Raw genomic sequence first — 17,736 nt, 5'->3', positions numbered from 1 at the left:
AAAATACGAAGATGATCCTTCCTCCAGCTAAATATTTTGATGGCCATTTCTTTTAATATTTAAATTAAAATTATATTTGATAAATATTTCAGGACATAAAGTATAAATATAGAAATAACATAAATATATTTAATTAGAGAGATGAAGATAGTTTTAAAGTTAATTTTTATCTTTTTAAAAACAAAAATAATTTTTTTTTCTCTTATATCTCTTATTTTATGTCTGAAACACCAAGAAACGTTATAGAAGAGAACAATAACAAAAAGTTTTGATGTTTCTAAATTTAGGCTCACATTTTTCTCAAAAAGTACTGAATCTTAGTAGCTGAAATCTCCGGACCACTATTAAATGTTAGTTTATTACACACATAAGTTAAAAATATAAAAAGAAAAGCAGTAGCTCTGTCTGCCTGTCTCTAGCTAGCACCTCTCTGGTTTTACGCCGGTTGGAAGCTTAAAGCCTTAAACCGCTCAACACTTCCTTTATTTATGTCCACCTGCGATTGCTATCGACACCTCCTTCTCTTCCCTTCTCTTTCTGTGTTTTCTCCATATAGAGACACCACCAAATCACAAAATACTGGGTTGTTGCATGCATTGTATTTCTAGCCCCAGCTAGCTGGAGCTCATCAAACTTTAGTTTAAACGATCTCTTGATGAAAACCAAAAAATAAAGATAAAACGATAGAGTTTAAAGCACTCTCTTTTTAGTAGGTATTTTGCTTAGCTAGTAGCTTCGTGACTATCGTCCTTTAGACATGGGATGTGGGTGTTTTTGAGCAAGTAACAGTTAAGAGGTAAATTTTCGGTTTTGGTTTTTCTTAGGGTAAAGTTGTTTTCTTTTTGTTTGTTTCCTGAGAAAAAAATTGTTTTTTATGTGGAGTTTGTTTGAGTTTTAAAGGGATTACTATTTGTTTTGCTTTTCAAACCAGAAAGAAAAGAGAGAGAGAGAGAGAAGGAAATTAATAATGGCACCAGCTACTAACTGGCTTTCCTTTTCACCCTCTCCAATGGAAATGTTGAGGTCATCTGAATCTCAGTTCATGTCTTATGAGAGCTCCTCTTCTGCCTCTCCTCACTACTTGTTCGATAACTTCTATGCTGATGGTACGTATAACCCTTTTCCTTTTTCTTCCTTTTACATACTTGTTTATCTTTTAAAGTTCATCCATATATAGATATCATAACAAGGAAATGTTCAACTTGTGTTTGGTTGCTGGGAAAGTGCAGAGGGATAAGAGAGATTTACTCCATAACTGATTATCTCTTGTTTCTTCGTATATGCTGTGTAGTAGTCTGCTAGTTACGTTTAAGCTCTCTTCTGCGCTCAAGAAGAATGTGCGTGAATTGATACTGTTCCTTCTTTAATTATGTAGCTTTTTTCTGCTTGGTTAAAAGCATACGATTAGAAATATGGGGAGGAAGAAGTTTTCATTTTTGTTTATTTATGAGTTAGCTTCTAGTTTAGTTGCAGTTGCACCTTTAAATTTTTGCCGTCCTTGTGTATGGTTAGAGCTTGATGAAGATTACTATTGTTTACTGCGTAGGCTGGGCAAACCCCAAAGAATCACAAGTCACGACCACAACAATGGCAGAGAACTCTAATATTCTGACAAGCTTTATAGGCCCAGAAACTCAACACCAACAAGTCCCAAAACTGGAGGATTTTCTTGGAGATTCTTCATCATCTATTAATGTTCGATATTCGGATAATAGCCAGACAGAGACCCAAGACTCGTCCTTGACCCACATCTATAATCATCAGGGCTCTGCAGCGGCTTACTTCAACGAGCAACAAGATCTTAAAGCAATTGCTGGGTTCCAAGCCTTTTCAACTAACTCAGGCTCAGAGGTTGATGACTCGGCTTCAATAGCTCCCACACAGCTTGGTGGTATTGAGTCGACTGGGAACGAGTTGGGGTTCTCTAATAATGCGGCCTTGTCACTTGGGGTGAATAATGATACTAGCAATAATCAGGGTGGCTCAACAGAGAAGCTTGCTATTGTTTCTGCTGACAACGATTGCTCTAAGAAGATTGCTGACACCTTCGGTCAGCGAACTTCTATTTACAGAGGAGTTACCAGGTAATTAACAATGAAATTTCTGCATTAATTAATCTCCTTTCGTTCATTAATTATTTCCTTTTCTTTTTCTTCGAAGCATGAAGAGGCTTTTCTTTGAATCGTTAATTATTATGAAACTAGTTTTGTGATAAATATTTTTTTGGTTTTCCTGCTGCTGCAGACATCGATGGACAGGCAGATATGAAGCGCATCTATGGGATAACAGCTGTAGGAGAGAGGGTCAGGCTAGAAAAGGGCGTCAAGGTCATCTCCCTCCCTCCCTCTATATATATATATATGTGTGTATATATATGTGTATATATATATATCAGTTCCTGTACAGGGCCTGGGTTTTATACTATGAATCAGGAGTAGAAGTGAAGTGAAAAGAAACTTGGATTGCATCCATTCAGATTTCAAGGGGAGCCACACCCGTTTTCCTTAGTTTACTGGGTGTGGACCACAATCTGATAGATAGACTGAGGATTGTGTGTGTGTGTGTGTGTGTGTGTGTGTGTGTGTGTGTGTGTGTGTGTGATGGAAGGAAAATGTTCAAACTGTTACTTTTTTCTTTTTATCAATTATGTGATTGATTTGATCAGATGTGCCGCCATTTTGTTAATTTTTGGACTTTCTCTTTCTTCTCTCATCTGGGTCCCCTAGCCGCTGCAAGGTTAGGTTTGTTTGACACGACCCACGTCCACATACTCACCATGCCTCAGGCGTTATACACATCAATGGATATGCCTTGCAGCTGCCTTTTTTCTTACTTTTGCTTTCTTTTCTTTTCTTTTTCTCAGCTACCTGCAGCAAGTAGCAGCTTAGTGGCTAGGTTTGACTAGACCACCAGCATTTCTCAACTTGAAATATATCTTTTCTTTCCAATGAAAATTTTGGCCACTTCCACTTTTTAGTAAAGCTGGTGTCTGGCATCACGGCCTATCCATTCATTCACAATCACACAGTGGCAGTGCCTTGGGAAAAATGTTGGATCAGGAATTTTTATTTTGGATTTCAAGTAATTAGAAATTGTAGTTCAAAGTTACCCTTTTGGGGTTTGATTCTTGAGCGTGTTCAAATTCAGACTTGGACTTATTCTACATGAAGAAAGTATAACATACACTTGACAAACAGCTAACTACTAGTAGCTAGCTAGACCATTAATAAATTCTTAATGTAGAACAGTAACGATCCCTTTCTGCAGAGACAGTCACATGCAGAGACATGCTTTTATTTAATTGTTTCTTGCGTGGAGGAAGAAGCTCACGCTGAAACTTTTGACTATGCTTGGTTTCCCGCGTTAAAATTCTTTACTTGAACTTTTTTTTCTCTCCTCTTGCATGAACTGTGGAATCCTGCTATGTGGCTGCCACTATACTCGAACCTTTCGATATGTTCTCTACAGTATACTTAGGTAAGCTAATTAATTCCCTCAAATTTATTTTCATCTTCAAGCTGCTATTTTCTAGCACTCATTTACACGGTTTCAGAAATAACATAGTGATTGCTGTACGTTATTCTTTTAATTTATCAGGTGGGTATGATAAGGAAGAAAAGGCAGCTAGAGCTTATGACTTGGCAGCTCTAAAATACTGGGGTCCAACTGCAACCACCAATTGCCCTGTAATGCTTATACTTTCTATTTATTGATTCATTCTCCTCGGCAGGAGAATATATGTAGACTGTAGGGTAAACTTGTTTAGTTATTGAAGCAAGTTGGCATATCTGTCGCTGGCAGGTTTCGAATTATACTAAAGAACTGGAGGATATGAAGTATGTGTCCAAGCAAGAATTCATTGCCTCATTGAGGAGGTATGCCAAAATCCAACTCTGGTTTCTTCCTTGCTCTTTTTAATGTACCTGCAGATTGTCAAGAAAAATTACCCTTGTTTTTGCAGGAAGAGTAGTGGTTTTTCACGGGGAGCCTCTATTTACAGGGGTGTCACAAGGTTTCAGTCTCTAATAGCAACTTCTTTTTCTTGATCTCATAATGCTAGCATGCATCATATACAAGCCAGTGGCAGCATCTGCTTATATATCATATATGTTTTGCAGGCATCATCAACAGGGTCGTTGGCAAGCGAGGATAGGCCGTGTAGCTGGAAACAAGGATCTCTACCTTGGAACATTTGGTAAGGGTTAATTCTTCTCCCAAGTAAATTGATGGTCATCATACTCTTGTTTCAAAATTTTCGGCATGAGTTTATTGTAATTGATCATAAGCATGAGCAAGATTCTTGCTCCTACTGCTCGCACAAACAATTGATTGCATACACAATTATTGTATTATATTTAATGTAGTCTACAAAGTATCTTTGCATTTCCACAAGATCAGAAATGAACATATCTGATTTCTAAACCTAATATGATTTTTCATTCGACTTGTCAGCTCTATGCATTCAATATGCTTTGTTAACTATGAGATTGTATGGTAATAAAGTTTTTCCTGAATTAATGAGTCACCTGATCTTTCAAATGGCAACAGCCACAGAAGAGGAAGCAGCTGAGGCGTATGATATAGCTGCCATAAAGTTTAGGGGTCTGAATGCAGTGACCAATTTTGAGATGAACCGATATAATGTTGAAGCCATCATGAAGAGTGCTCTTCCAGTTGGTGGAGCAGCAAAGCGCTTAAAGACCTCACAAGATGCCGAGCATAAACCAAATGTAGGCGACAACCACCAGCCCCAGCCGCGGTGCAACAGCTATAGCACCAACAACATCAGTTTTGCTGCTATTCAGCCAGCTTCTACTGCAGTCCCATGTGGTATTACATTTGATGCTTCCACGGCCCTTTATCATCACAACCTCGTCCACCACCTCCAAACCACCAGCAATTTCGCAGCAACTGACTCCTCCGGTTCCACCTCATCCATGGCAACTGCAATGACTACTTTGCCGCAAACAGCTGAGTATTTTACATGGCCTCACCAAACTTATTGACCAAATTGCAGTTTTGACATCAGAAATTCAGCTAACATGCAGTAGCAACAAACTTTCACTTCTTGGTGGAGCTTCTAGCTAGCTTGCTAGCTGAAAACTTTAGCTGACCCACCTTACCCTAATGTTTACCTTAACTTTTGGTGCTGGACTGGTAAAGGTATAGGAGGTTTTTTTGGTTTAATATAGTTGTAGTTATGGCAGGATGCTGGATTTTGTATGCGACTCTTTTAAGTGGGTGTTAGATAAGACCTGTTTCATTAATGATGAAGGAGAACCATCTGGTTGTGGGAAGGTTTTGAATATTCTCCAACTATACGAGCGCGTGCCGCCGCCGCTCATTTATATTGTTTCGTTGTCGTTCTAAATGCCCATATCATCACTTCAGGAGGTTGTCTCTTTTATCACTTGGATCTTCCTTGCAGCCCTTATAGTATATAGCTTTGTTTGTGGCCTCAGCTTGGTCATTAACTTATGGGTGGAAAACTACTGTTAGTCTAAAGTCAAATCTTCAGCCTTCCATGGAATCCTTCGAACGTCATTAGCTATCACTGTCAAATTGTCAATGGGACGCCAAACTTGCAATATATGTGTTTTTTTCACATCGAATTCTATGTATGCTAGGGGTGCGGATGTTGCGTGATATTATTTTTTGGAAAAATATAAATATTTATTTTAAATTAAAATTAGATTTTAAAAGTTTGAATTACATTGAATTAATAAAATTTTATTTTATTTTATTAAATTGAGTATTAATTTAATATTGGAATCTATTATTAACACTGAAAATTCCGTATAAACTCAATTAAAATAAAATATCAATAAAGTTAGATGAAAAATAATTTTTTAAAAAAAATACAATGGGTAATTATTGTAAACCATAACAAATTTGTTTTTTCTTTTTGTATTACCGCAAGTTTTAATTATTTTAAATATCATTTTGTTATTTATCAAAGTCAATTTTACAAATAAAAATATATTTGTTAACAAAAAAAAATCAAAATGATCCAATAAAAAAGAGTTGGAGGGAAAAAAAAAATCTGAGATAATGAAAAAAGGATAAAAGAAAAACCTTGTGTTGAAAATATTTTTAATATATATCCTTAAATGTATATTGTGGGGGAATTTTGATGTTAAAAGTAATTTTTTAAAAATAATAATAAAATATTATTTTAATATATTTTTAAACGAAAAATACTTTAAATCATATTTATTATGGATATGGTGTTTCTAATCAAATATAGTGTTTAATTATTATCATGGGAATGAAAAGAACAAATACAATAAAAACTTTAATGTTATAACTCTATGTATTTTATATTTTGAAGGTATGTTTTTTCAACTATTTTTTTTTTTTTTTTTTTTGCATATAAATAGGTACGGGAAGTGGTTATTATTTCTAGGCCTCCATAAACTTATGCCAAACACGAAGCATCCATTTGGGATTTAATTAGAACCCTGTACAGAGAGACAGTACGAAGTGAAAATATTGATTTTTTCACTCACACATAGAAGGGCATTTAGACATTTGCCTTCGCATAGAACAGCCGAAAATCGGCGGCAGCACAAGTAAAAATGGCTTAAAAGTTACTAGACCAGCATCACTCCATCACAAGTTGCATATGACGATTGAGATCCTTGAGGTAAGTAGTACAAGTATAATCTTGCAAGTCACAGCCATCCAGAAGGACTGCCCTCCCTGCATTCGTCTTCTGCTTGAACTCCACAGGTGCTCCCTCGCCCCTCAAGAGCTGCACCACCTAAACTTTCCGATATTTGTTTCAGAAACATGTATAAATCTTGGAGGGGTCTAGTGTAGGAACTTCTCTTCTCACATGGATGCAAGTAAAGGAAGTGTAGAATAATATTTCTAGCTAATTCCTAAATTTTGTATGATTATATATATATATAAGACTGGATATAAAGCAGATTTCATACTCTGATCATGTGTGGACGTGTATTGGGTAAGTGGTGAATGCACATCAAAGCCGTAAACATGGCATGCTTCATTTCAATGGGATCATAATCATCTCCCAGCCTGGGATCAGCTAGTTCTTTAGCATTATTTGCCTCCAACAATGGTTTTGCCTGTGCATAAAATACACATTTATACATGTTGTCAAAGCTTTCTTGAAAATACAAGTGGTTTTAACAGTACTGTGATAGAAAATATATGCAGTCAAGGCAAAATGATTAGAAATGGTTATAAAAATCTGCCAGTGCAAGGATAATTTGACATGGGGATATATATTGAAAACAAGGGACTCTGCATGAGTGGATCTTACCCACATCACAAGGCTCTGTCTACTTGAATCAACAGCACGGCGACCTGTTATGATCTCAAGTAACAGAACCCCATAAGCAAATACATCGGTCTTCTCATCAACAATCCCATGCATAAAGTATTCAGGAGCCAAGTATCTGAAATTTAGTTTTCTAGTTTAAAAGGACAGAATATATGTATGTATATTAAACTTAATTTGTAAAATGGATCAGAATGCTGGCAATAAATTACTGGAGTGGTTGCAAACGCCTCACCCGAATGTGCCTTCGATAGGGAAGACAATATGGTGAATCCAGTTTTCTGGAAGCCACTTTGCCAATCCAAAATCAGAAATCTGAGGAACAAACCAAATCATTCCCTACAAGAAAAGATGGAGATGGAATTACAATACACGCTGAATTGAAAATGCACCTGAGCTTCAAAATTTGCGTTGAGCAATATGTTCGAGGCCTTGATGTCTCTATGGATAATGCGCCTTGGGCAATCATGATGGAGATACTGAAGTCCTTCTGCTATTCCTAAAGCCACCTTAAACCTTTTCTTCCATTCTAGACAATCTGATCCACCTGAAATGCTGAATCTCTCATTATAAGAATGCGATAATTAAAATTAGATGCTAGTAAATCCTGCAACTTGATGGTCACAAATGCACAACATTTTGTTAAGAATAGAGTTAGAGACGGCACCGTGGAGCACTGACGCGAGGCTGCCATGTGGTAAAAATTCAAGGACAAGATGCAGACCACTATCAATGCTGAAACCAAGCAATCTAGCTGCATTTGGGTGATTTATATGCGCAATAATCCCAAGCTCTGATAAGAAATCACCAACTCTGTCCTCTTCCTGCTTCTCAGTTTTCATGAGCTTCTTTACAGCGACAACCTGGCCGTCAGATAAGCATCCCTTGTACACTTTTGCATGACCTCCTTCCCCGATCAAATTCTCTGTGAATATTTGATGGATAATTAGAATCGTAAGAATTATTCAATGATGTTGATTTCGATATCAATAAATCCCCTGCATACAGACTCCGATCCTATATGCATCAAGATTTTTACTGACATTTTTAAGTTGCTGGTAAGCTATAAATGATTCACAATCCTTGCCAGGATCTGATGAATTTTAAACCTGAAATTTAGATTTATGATCCATCAACTAGTCATTTACGCAACGTCAATGTTCATCAACGTGGATTTGGACACGTAAAAATCAGCTTAATTTGTCAATCACTACTGGATTTATTTCTTAAGTTCCTAAACTGGGATAGTCTGCACCTCATAAGAAAAGCTGTAGAAAACATCTGCGAGCTATATTCATATGTCCGTGTCCATCCAAAACCCCCTCCCTGCCTGCCTGCCTAAAACGCTGACTCTTATTGCCATAGTCATCGAGGATATTGTAAAGTAAGTTACATGGCTGCCTTGATTTTAATGCTAGGTGAGAGGTCAAGAAGTTCGGTCCCACCATCATTTTCCTCAGTCACAGGCGGCATTGACTGTTCGAGGTTCGAGGCTATCTCGTTCAAAAATTCAAACGTGTAAATCATCCTTTTGTTTTCTTTTCTTGAAAATTTATCAGCAAGTACTTGTATTTTCCATCACTTTTAATTATACCATTCAATAAAGAAAATCAATGGATTGTAAGTTTGTAACCTTTAGTTTGTTTTTAGGCTAAATTGTAAAATATCCCCTAAATTTGAGCGAAAAAACAAATACCCCTCCAAACTACAAAAATATCTGATTTCCCCCCAAACACTATGACTTCTTGAATATATCCCTTCCGTTGGATTTCCGATGAGAAATCGACGGAGAAATCTGAAAAAAAAACTTTCCCAATTCCTATCCTTTCCTCAACCAACTAAGGAAAACATGTTTACTAACAGAGAAAGAGAGGAATTGAGGTGATTTTTAAGGGCATTTCTATCAATTTCTCAATGAAATCCTGATAGAAGGGACAAGTTCAAGAAATCACGTTATTTAGGGGGCAAAATCCCATTCCTGTCAAATATGATCCTAAGTCTGACTCTTAAACCTTGGCCCATGAGATAAATTCTGAGATTTATGTCTCTAAAATAAGAAAGCAACCTCCAAAAACAAGAAAAAGTTCTTTAAAGCGGCTACTATTATGTTTCAACCAGTGGAAATTGGAAGCACAATTAAGCCTGGTATCAAAGTGGTGGCACTGTAGCGACAAAGAAAGGAAAATTATGTAGGCAGGCAGATATGTATGCGTATGAGAAAAATTGAAAATACCAAAAAAGGGCTCACCAGAGCTGAAATTATCAGTAGCAGCCTCAAGCTCTAGATAATCAAAATTCCTCCATGAAGGTTTAGGCGCCATAATGCCCTCACAATCAATAAAGACATCAGCAGAATGTTGGATTCTTGCCAATTTCCTTCTCAAATTCTTCCTGGCAATAGTTTCGTACGTTGAAATCAATGGAATCACTGAAAACCTCCTCACTGATTTCTTCTTAAATGAATCAAGTATTTGTTTCCATTGAATACCATTGCTCTCTCGTAAGATCCCCGTTCTTTCAGGGACTAATTTCTCCGTTGAACCTGAGCTGCAACTGCTGCTGCTGCTGCTGCTGCTGTGATCAGAGTCCGTACCTGAAATAGGAATCTCCAATACACATCTTGGTGAAGGGTCTTCAAGGATGGGGGGCTCTGTCTTCTTGGTTATGTCATCATTTGTTTCCATTTCTGGGCTTTCTTCGGTTTCACTCCCTGGCTCATTATATGCAACAACATGAAACGACAACTTTTCAGAAGAGGAACCCTGTCTTTGTAACTAATAAGAAACAGAAGGAAATGGAAAAGCCAACATACAAGAACATTAAACTTAAAAAAGAAAACAAAAACCTTTGACCCCTTTTGTTTGGTTCCTGTGAAAACAGACGGGGAAGAAGAAAAGAAAGGCAGGGAGGGAGAGATAGAGAATAAAAGCTTGCTTTTTGGTAAGGAAAGGCAAAAGCCCGAACCGAATAAGGCTATCATTATTCGTTTCTCAACTTCATTGTCTCCACAACCAAAGAAACGGAATTACAAAAAGAGAAATTCCCAGGAAAATGAGAAGAGCTCACCTTCCAAAGCCATGAAGCACTATGATTTCTGGATTTCTAGCCTCAACTGAAAAGAACCAAAAGAAAAGGGTCCTTCAATCAATTCCTAGCTGTAAATTACCCAGAAATGAGAAACTTCAGAATCGAAGAAACTTGGCTACATGTTTCGGTTATTGAAAGAAAGACAGGCAAGATGCAGAGAGACAAATGGCTTTGAAAGAATAATGGTATATCTTTAAGAGTTGGTTATTCCTGGGGAGGAGAGAAGGTAGACAGCCCCGAGCTTCAAGGTGATTGGAATATATGTAATCCTATATTTATACCACTTACTGTCGGGTTAATCTCTTTCTATTTCAATTTTCATTTTTGGATCAAACTTCATTTCTATCCCTATAGATTCATAAATGCCCCACTTCGGTCCTCTATGACCCTTCTAGTTTAAAATGAGACTCGATAAGGGGCTCAGTCATCGGTTCTATACTTCTATATCTATTTTGTTGGGAACTTGTGATTTAATATATAATTTCTAATGATAACTGTTAACTCACTCTACCACTACAATGACTTGTTGATTAAGATTCTGCATGATATTGTTGTGTTTTTTATTTAGAAATATATCGAGATAAATTTTTTTTATTTTTTTGATATTAGTACAACAAAATAATCTAAAAAAATAAAAATAACTTAAATTAAAAAAAAATTAAAAGTTCTTTTTAAACGCAAAAACAAATGAGCTTTAAGAAGGTTTATTCTTTTTTTTTTACCTTTTGAGTTTAAATCTTTGAACTAGCATTAAATATATAGTCGAGTACATCGAATAAATCGATTAAAGATTAAATTATTTTAAGAGGTTTTGTATATGTGATTTTTCTGGATGATTTTTTAAAAAAAGAAAAAATATATTGATATTACTATAATCATTAAATAACCTACCTTTTTATTCGATCTCTTTTAGATTTCAACGATTTATATAAGATATTATAACATTTATGAGTGCTAGAGAGGAAAGAAATTTACACGGGTAAGATTTATAAGAGAGGAAAGAAATCTATGTGCATAAAGTTGGAAAAAGATTAACAATGGGGATAGAAATGGAACATTGATCAGTCTGCAAGGAGCAAAATATAGTTAACCTTTTAATTTTATTAATACTGCGTTGATGAAATCTCGGCCTTCTGGGTTTTAGGGCTCGCGATTTTTGCCGTGACAGACGCTTTAAAAAGTGACAGGGAAGAGGAGAGATGGAGTGGGGGAGGAAGGGACAATAACGAATCCACTAACTCGTACATGTAATAAAAGGTTAACTGAAACATTTAGGAGAGTAAAAACTTGAAATTAAAAAATTTATTTTTTTTATAATTTTAAGTTTGAGTTTTATAGTTGCTTATATGATAGCTACTAGAGACTTATATAGTCGTTAATTTTAGAAATCGTTGGATTAGTCAAGGTGCGTGTAAGCTGGCCCGAACAACCATGTTAAACTAAAAAAAAAAACTAACTGTATTTTTCTTTTTTTTCACGGGATATTTAAGTATAATGAAAATTTATTTGAAATTGTATTTTTAAATTAGTTCACTCACTCATCAACTGAAACCAAATTATTTTTCTGAGTGATTTTATATTTTCTTGTTTTTCATATAATATTTAAATATAATAAATATTATAATGAAAAAAAAATTAATATAAAGTTTTTTGCTAGCTCCATAACTTGAAATTAAAAATTCAATAAAGGAAACAAATCCACTCAATTATTAATCATTTTAGAATAATATTACGATGAAACTTTTTTGGAATTGAGATTAAAAAAAAAAAAAACCAAGGACCATACTTTATAAGAAAAGGTTTTTCTATCATCCTATTATTTTCCTGCACGGCTAAGATGGTCTCTCTCCCCTGAATTTTCTAGTTAATAAGGTTTTTTTTTTGTTCTTGAAGAATTCAATTACAGTATTTAAAAAGAAATGGCATTATTCAACTGAAAATGCTATCTTTTTTCACAGTGTAAACTATCGACTGTATAGGGTTCACCGAGACTAGTATAGGGTATGATTCTTGGTAATAACACGAGGACTGCATAAATCTCCTGGTTTTTGGACATCTGGGAACCTCAATAATGGGGACTGCCATTGAAGTATCATTAATCTGGTCCACAAAGCTATCAAATTATGCAAGCTTCAAACACATGGTATGTTTGTTTTTTTTTTTAACCTTCTCACTCTCAGTCTCAGTGTCGAGCACTCAATTCCCGACACACACACATTAACAGTTTGATTTGTGATTACTTCGGACGATGAAAATCCACAGTGTCTTCACATGTGAAAATGCTGTCTTCCACCTGCAGTGAAAATAGAAAGGACAGCTTCAAAACAAGCGCAGAGACATAATGCTTAAAAGTCGTTATTAAATTGCATTTTGAGAGGTTCTGGTGGGCTTAAAGGCAGGCTAACAACATCATCATCCCCGACACATCTTCGTATTGCTGTCCCACTTCCTCTTCGAGAAGAAGTTTTGAGTTCGATTATTCAAAAGAGAGTCAATTCTAATTCCTAAGCACGAGCATATTTAAAAAATTAATGGATTGGTGGTCCAGTTAAAACTGGGTTAGGCTCGAATTAACAAGTCAGACGAGTTCTAAAACAATGCCTCGCAGGTCATAATTATTAGACTCGGATGAGCTAAGAAGCTAAAAGGCTGAGATGACTAAAAATCTGGCAAATCTGATTGAGATGCGGGTTGATCTATAATTTGAACAACCTGGTAAAACTTAATTGAGATTTTTTTTTAAAATATATGTTTTCTCCTAACCAAAAATATATTTTATATTTTTTTTTTTGTTGGTTATTAACCCTTTTCGAAGTTCACTATATAAATACTAGATATAAGATTTGAAACCTCTTAGTATATATATTCTATGTTCATAAGAAAAAAATTATTTTTTCAATGTAGGATTTGAAACCCTTTAGTATATACACTTTATATTCACAAGAAAAAAAAATTATATTTTTTTTAATATGAAATAAAAAATATTTTTGATTTCAATTCTTTAAATTAAAAGGATAGCGTACTAATATAATATCTTTTTAATGTGAGATGAAATTTTTTTTTGAAATAATCTTTTAAACTTTATTATTTATAACACATATAGCTTATATTCACATGAATTGTTTCTTAATTTTTTCATATGAAATATTAAAATTTCAAATATATTTTTTAAAAATTCCGAATTGATCTGAGTTGACCCGTGTAACTCAAGACCCAATTTCTTAGCCGTGTTAATCTACAGGTCGAGTTTGATAACAGTACTTCAAGTAAAATATGTTTTTTAAATATATTTTATTTATTTATTAGTGTTTGGTTTACCTAAACCAATTCGTCAATGAAGAATTTCTTATGATTAAAAGAAAAATAACTTATGATTTTTAAGATAAACAATATTTTACAAGACTATCTTTGTCATGAAATCACATGACTCGTAACTAATTAATTCTTGTTATTTTTTGAAGAAAAACATTTTTCATGAAAAATCTTTTCCGGAAACAAATTCTTTTATAAGAAACAGACAGAAACCTATTATTTCCCTTGGTGGAAAAATATTCGAAGGAGGGTGGCGTTAAATAAACTTTATGACTCGAAACCCCCACAAAGGCAGAACATTTTTCTTAGCATTATTGACTCTTGAAAACCTTGGCCAATATATATATATATATATATATATATATATATATATAAAGTTAAAAAAATACTTTTAAAATGTAAGGGAAAAAAAATAATAATGAAGAAAAGAAATAATGAAAAAAAGGATGGAAAGCGGTAAAGAAGAAGATGCTTGTCATATCGAGAAAGTCACTGTCGGAAGCGTGACAAGAGTACAAAAAAAAAATGCTAAGTAGTGGGAGAGGTCATGACTGGTGGGTGAACTAATCCTTGTCAATGGACTTTTAATCTTGAAAATCTTGTTTAGATGACGTAATTTTCATAAACCCAAACCCACCTACCTCACCAATGTCACTTCAGCTAGACAAGTGCGTTTAACTGAATTCTCTGACGCCCATAAACTATAGGAGCGAAGAAGAAGAAGAAGAAGAGAAGATTTCCCCCCCCCTACACACAATACCAGAATCAAGGTTTCTCTCTCTTCTTTGGTGTGCGTTTGGTATTTTCTTACATCCTATCTTTTTTATATTGAAATTATTTTTTTATTTTTTATATCACAATATTAAAACCATAAAAAATACTAAAAAGATATTAATTTAATTTATTTTTAAATTAAATATCTTTTACTTAAAAATATACTAAAATTATTTTTTTTATTTTCTATATTATCATATTAAAACTATAAAAAATACTAAAAAAAATATTAATTTAATTTATTTTTAAATTAAATATATTTTTAAAACAGATCCAAAAACAGTTATAAATACAAAATCAAACCTATGCTTTAGGATTTCATTGACTAGGTTTAAAATAAGTGAGGGCCCATCTCATAGACTTTTCAGAGATAGTCTAGAGAGTAGTGAAACTGTGGAAAACCTTGTTTGTTTTTGTAATTTAAAATAATTTTTAAAAAAATTATTATTTTTTATTTTTTTAAATTAATAATTTTTGATTTTTTTTATATTTTAATATATTGATATCAAAAATATTTTTTAAAAAAATTGTAATTACTCTCTCTGTACACTCAAGGAGGGATTCGGACATAACAAGATCGTGTAAGTATTTGTGCAACGATCTCGTTAACTGGAGTTGGTGTTCGAGGTGGGACACCAACCATATATATGCCCAAGGGAGTTGATGGTTTTCAGGGGATCCCAAAGACTTTGTGGGTTAGTTATTCTGGATAGATAGATGGATGGTTGCAACTGATAAATTCCAGACCATTACTAGATTACTAGCACGTACTAAGTTGTGTACCATATCTATTTTTTTAGTATTAAAAAATATCCGAATGTTTCTCACATGTTTTATAATAAAAAAAATTAATTATGAAGTCAAAAGATAACAAATATTGGATGCTATATTCTTTAAATATTTACATTGTAATATATAGGATGATTTTTTTTTTCAGTAGTGAGACAATAAAATATTTGATCAACATGGATTAACTTATCAAATCATTGATTTAGATTATGAGATTATAATAATTTTATAAAAAATAAATCAAATTAAATTATGAAGATTAATTTCTAATAAACACAATGTTAAAGGAGAAAATTAAAAAACAAATATTTGATTAAAAAATAACCTAAAAAATAATTGGATTAATCAGAGTTAACCTATCAAAATCGCAACACGGATGATGAGATCATGATAACTTCACATAGCTTAATTTCAAACCAACCAAATACTGAATGATATAAAAATAATAATTAGAAAAAACAATATAAATAATCTTGAGTTAACTTATTAAACTTGTAACCTGAATAATGAGATTCAGATAAATCAACAGAAAATAAATAAAAATAAATTACAAAGTCCCACTCTTGACAAATCTAATATTTAGGATTGAAATCAAGAAAAATAAATAAATCAACGAAACTGGTATATAACTCAATAAAAAAAATTACAAAACAATCTAATATTAAAAAACAGCACATAAAAAACAGATTGAATTATTGAAAGGGAGAAATTAAAAAATATATATAATAAATACTATTATAGTACATAGTTTTATGTGAATGTGGTTATAATAATTTAGCCGCACCCATTAATTTCTTGTTAATATTATCTATTACTGACTTAGCACTGCAAAACAAAGCAATTGACCATGCACGCAATCACAGGTTTCATTCATGGTTGTTCAACCTGTTACGGCATTGTAGATTGACTCCACATCTAGTTGACTCACCTTCTAATCCAGGCTAGGCCTTAATAAATATTAATTTTAAATTAATCTAGTTCATCTAACTAGTTAATTCATATTAAAATTTGTTGATATTTTTTTTAAATTTTAAAATAATGTTGTTTTTATATTAAAAAAATTAATAATTCAAATTTTATATAAATCAACACTTGAGTTTAATATGTACTGTTTCATTAAAATAAAAAATGAATTGAGACATTTACATATGTATTAATACTTTAAAACGCGTGAGTATAATATCGTAGCTTTTATCACATGTTTTATTTATATATTATTTAATCTAACGTTGGAAATATTTATACGACTTGTCATCTGCCCTAAACAACTCTTCTTGATGGGTATTGTAAAATATTATAACATTTTTTTTTCTTTTAACTTATTGAGTTTAAATATTTAGACTAATTTTTGTTAGAGAATAATATAAATCATATTATGGGACCTCACCTAAAAGCTTAAGCTATTGGGTTGAGATGGTTATTTGACATGGTATTAGAGCCTTGATGACCAAGCGGTCACGAGTTCGAATCTCACAATCCCTATTTATTTGATAAAAATTAAGCACAAGATAAAATGAGTCTGTGCAAGTTTCAAGCCTAAAGGGCTTTCACTTAAGGGGGTGTGTTAGAGAATAATATAAATCATATTCTGAGACCTATCTAAAAGCTTAAGCTATTGGGTTGAGATGATTATTTGACAACTTTTAGCGAATGTCTTTATAAGCAAAAGGAAAAACCTCCTCTTTCTCATGTAAAAACAATTATAATATTAAACTTTGAAAAGCAACTGAACCACACTTTTAAACATGTTTACATGAACTGATGCTTCATGTTTGGAATCTACACAGGTAAATAGAGGAAAAACAAATGAAATATTGTAGAAGCTCAAAATCTTCCACCAACTGCATTGCGTAGAAGCAGCAGCAGCAGCTTCAAGAATTGAGTAAAAAATACAGAGTTCTAATTTCCAAATTGCATAAACTACCTCACTTGACAAGATACATCAGCTGGGATTAGCAACTACAGAGTTGGTTAGCATGAAGCATTGCTCTTATGTAACAGTTCTAGAATTACACCTCTCAACTACTGTTACTAGGTACTACAGCAAAATATTTTGCTACAACATTTGTGAGCATTACGTCGTATGACATGCATGGTCCTAAGCTTCACAATTTGAATCTTCACATCCAAAAATTTGATCAGAGATTGCTGTCATGGAAAGATCTTCAACCCTCGGGATCAGTGAAATACACGGGACTATCTAGTTTTTTCCATGCCATGTGATAATAATTTTATGATGTTTGATTGTGTGGTAGCGATTGCTTTTTAAATAATTTTATATGTTAAGATGCATGTAAATGATATTTTTTTATTTTTTAAATCAGCATATCAAAACGATTCAAAATATACAAATTATATTAAATTTTAACAAAAAAAATTAAATTTTTTAAGAACGCGGTGTAAACCGCGTTCCCAAACATTTTCTTTAACTATTGACTCGGCCCATCATTTTAGCATATTAGAACCTC

The 17,736-nt window shown here is 33.4% G+C and overlaps 2 protein-coding genes across 2 annotated transcripts; one reads left to right on the top strand and one right to left on the bottom strand.

Moving 5' to 3' along the window:
- The first annotated feature begins 372 nt into the window (after positions 1 to 372).
- LOC133672939 (AP2-like ethylene-responsive transcription factor AIL6) lies at positions 373 to 5,353 on the top strand. Its single transcript, XM_062093512.1, has 10 exons — positions 373 to 796; positions 932 to 1,106; positions 1,547 to 2,084; positions 2,245 to 2,327; positions 3,469 to 3,477; positions 3,598 to 3,686; positions 3,802 to 3,875; positions 3,962 to 4,012; positions 4,119 to 4,195; positions 4,549 to 5,353. Exons 2-10 carry the CDS (start codon positions 968 to 970, stop codon positions 5,004 to 5,006), a joined length of 1,518 nt encoding a protein of 505 aa, XP_061949496.1. The 5' UTR covers positions 373 to 796; positions 932 to 967; the 3' UTR covers positions 5,007 to 5,353.
- A 1,065-nt stretch (positions 5,354 to 6,418) lies between these two features.
- On the bottom strand, positions 6,419 to 10,659 carry LOC133672696 (receptor-like cytosolic serine/threonine-protein kinase RBK1). Its single transcript, XM_062093186.1, has 8 exons — positions 10,373 to 10,659; positions 9,555 to 10,016; positions 7,974 to 8,231; positions 7,699 to 7,853; positions 7,542 to 7,621; positions 7,289 to 7,424; positions 6,942 to 7,091; positions 6,419 to 6,763 (listed from the first exon to the last, which is right to left on the bottom strand). The coding sequence occupies exons 1-8, from the start codon at positions 10,383 to 10,385 to the stop codon at positions 6,605 to 6,607; spliced, it is 1,413 nt and encodes a 470-aa protein (XP_061949170.1). The 5' UTR covers positions 10,386 to 10,659; the 3' UTR covers positions 6,419 to 6,604.
- Between the last annotated feature and the right edge of the window lie 7,077 nt (positions 10,660 to 17,736).

This window comes from Populus nigra, chromosome 14 (genome assembly GCF_951802175.1).
Source record: "Populus nigra chromosome 14, ddPopNigr1.1, whole genome shotgun sequence".
NCBI lineage: Eukaryota > Viridiplantae > Streptophyta > Magnoliopsida > Malpighiales > Salicaceae > Populus > Populus nigra.
Note: the sequence above shows the minus strand (reverse complement) of the source record. Positions and strands in the feature narration are given on the sequence as shown.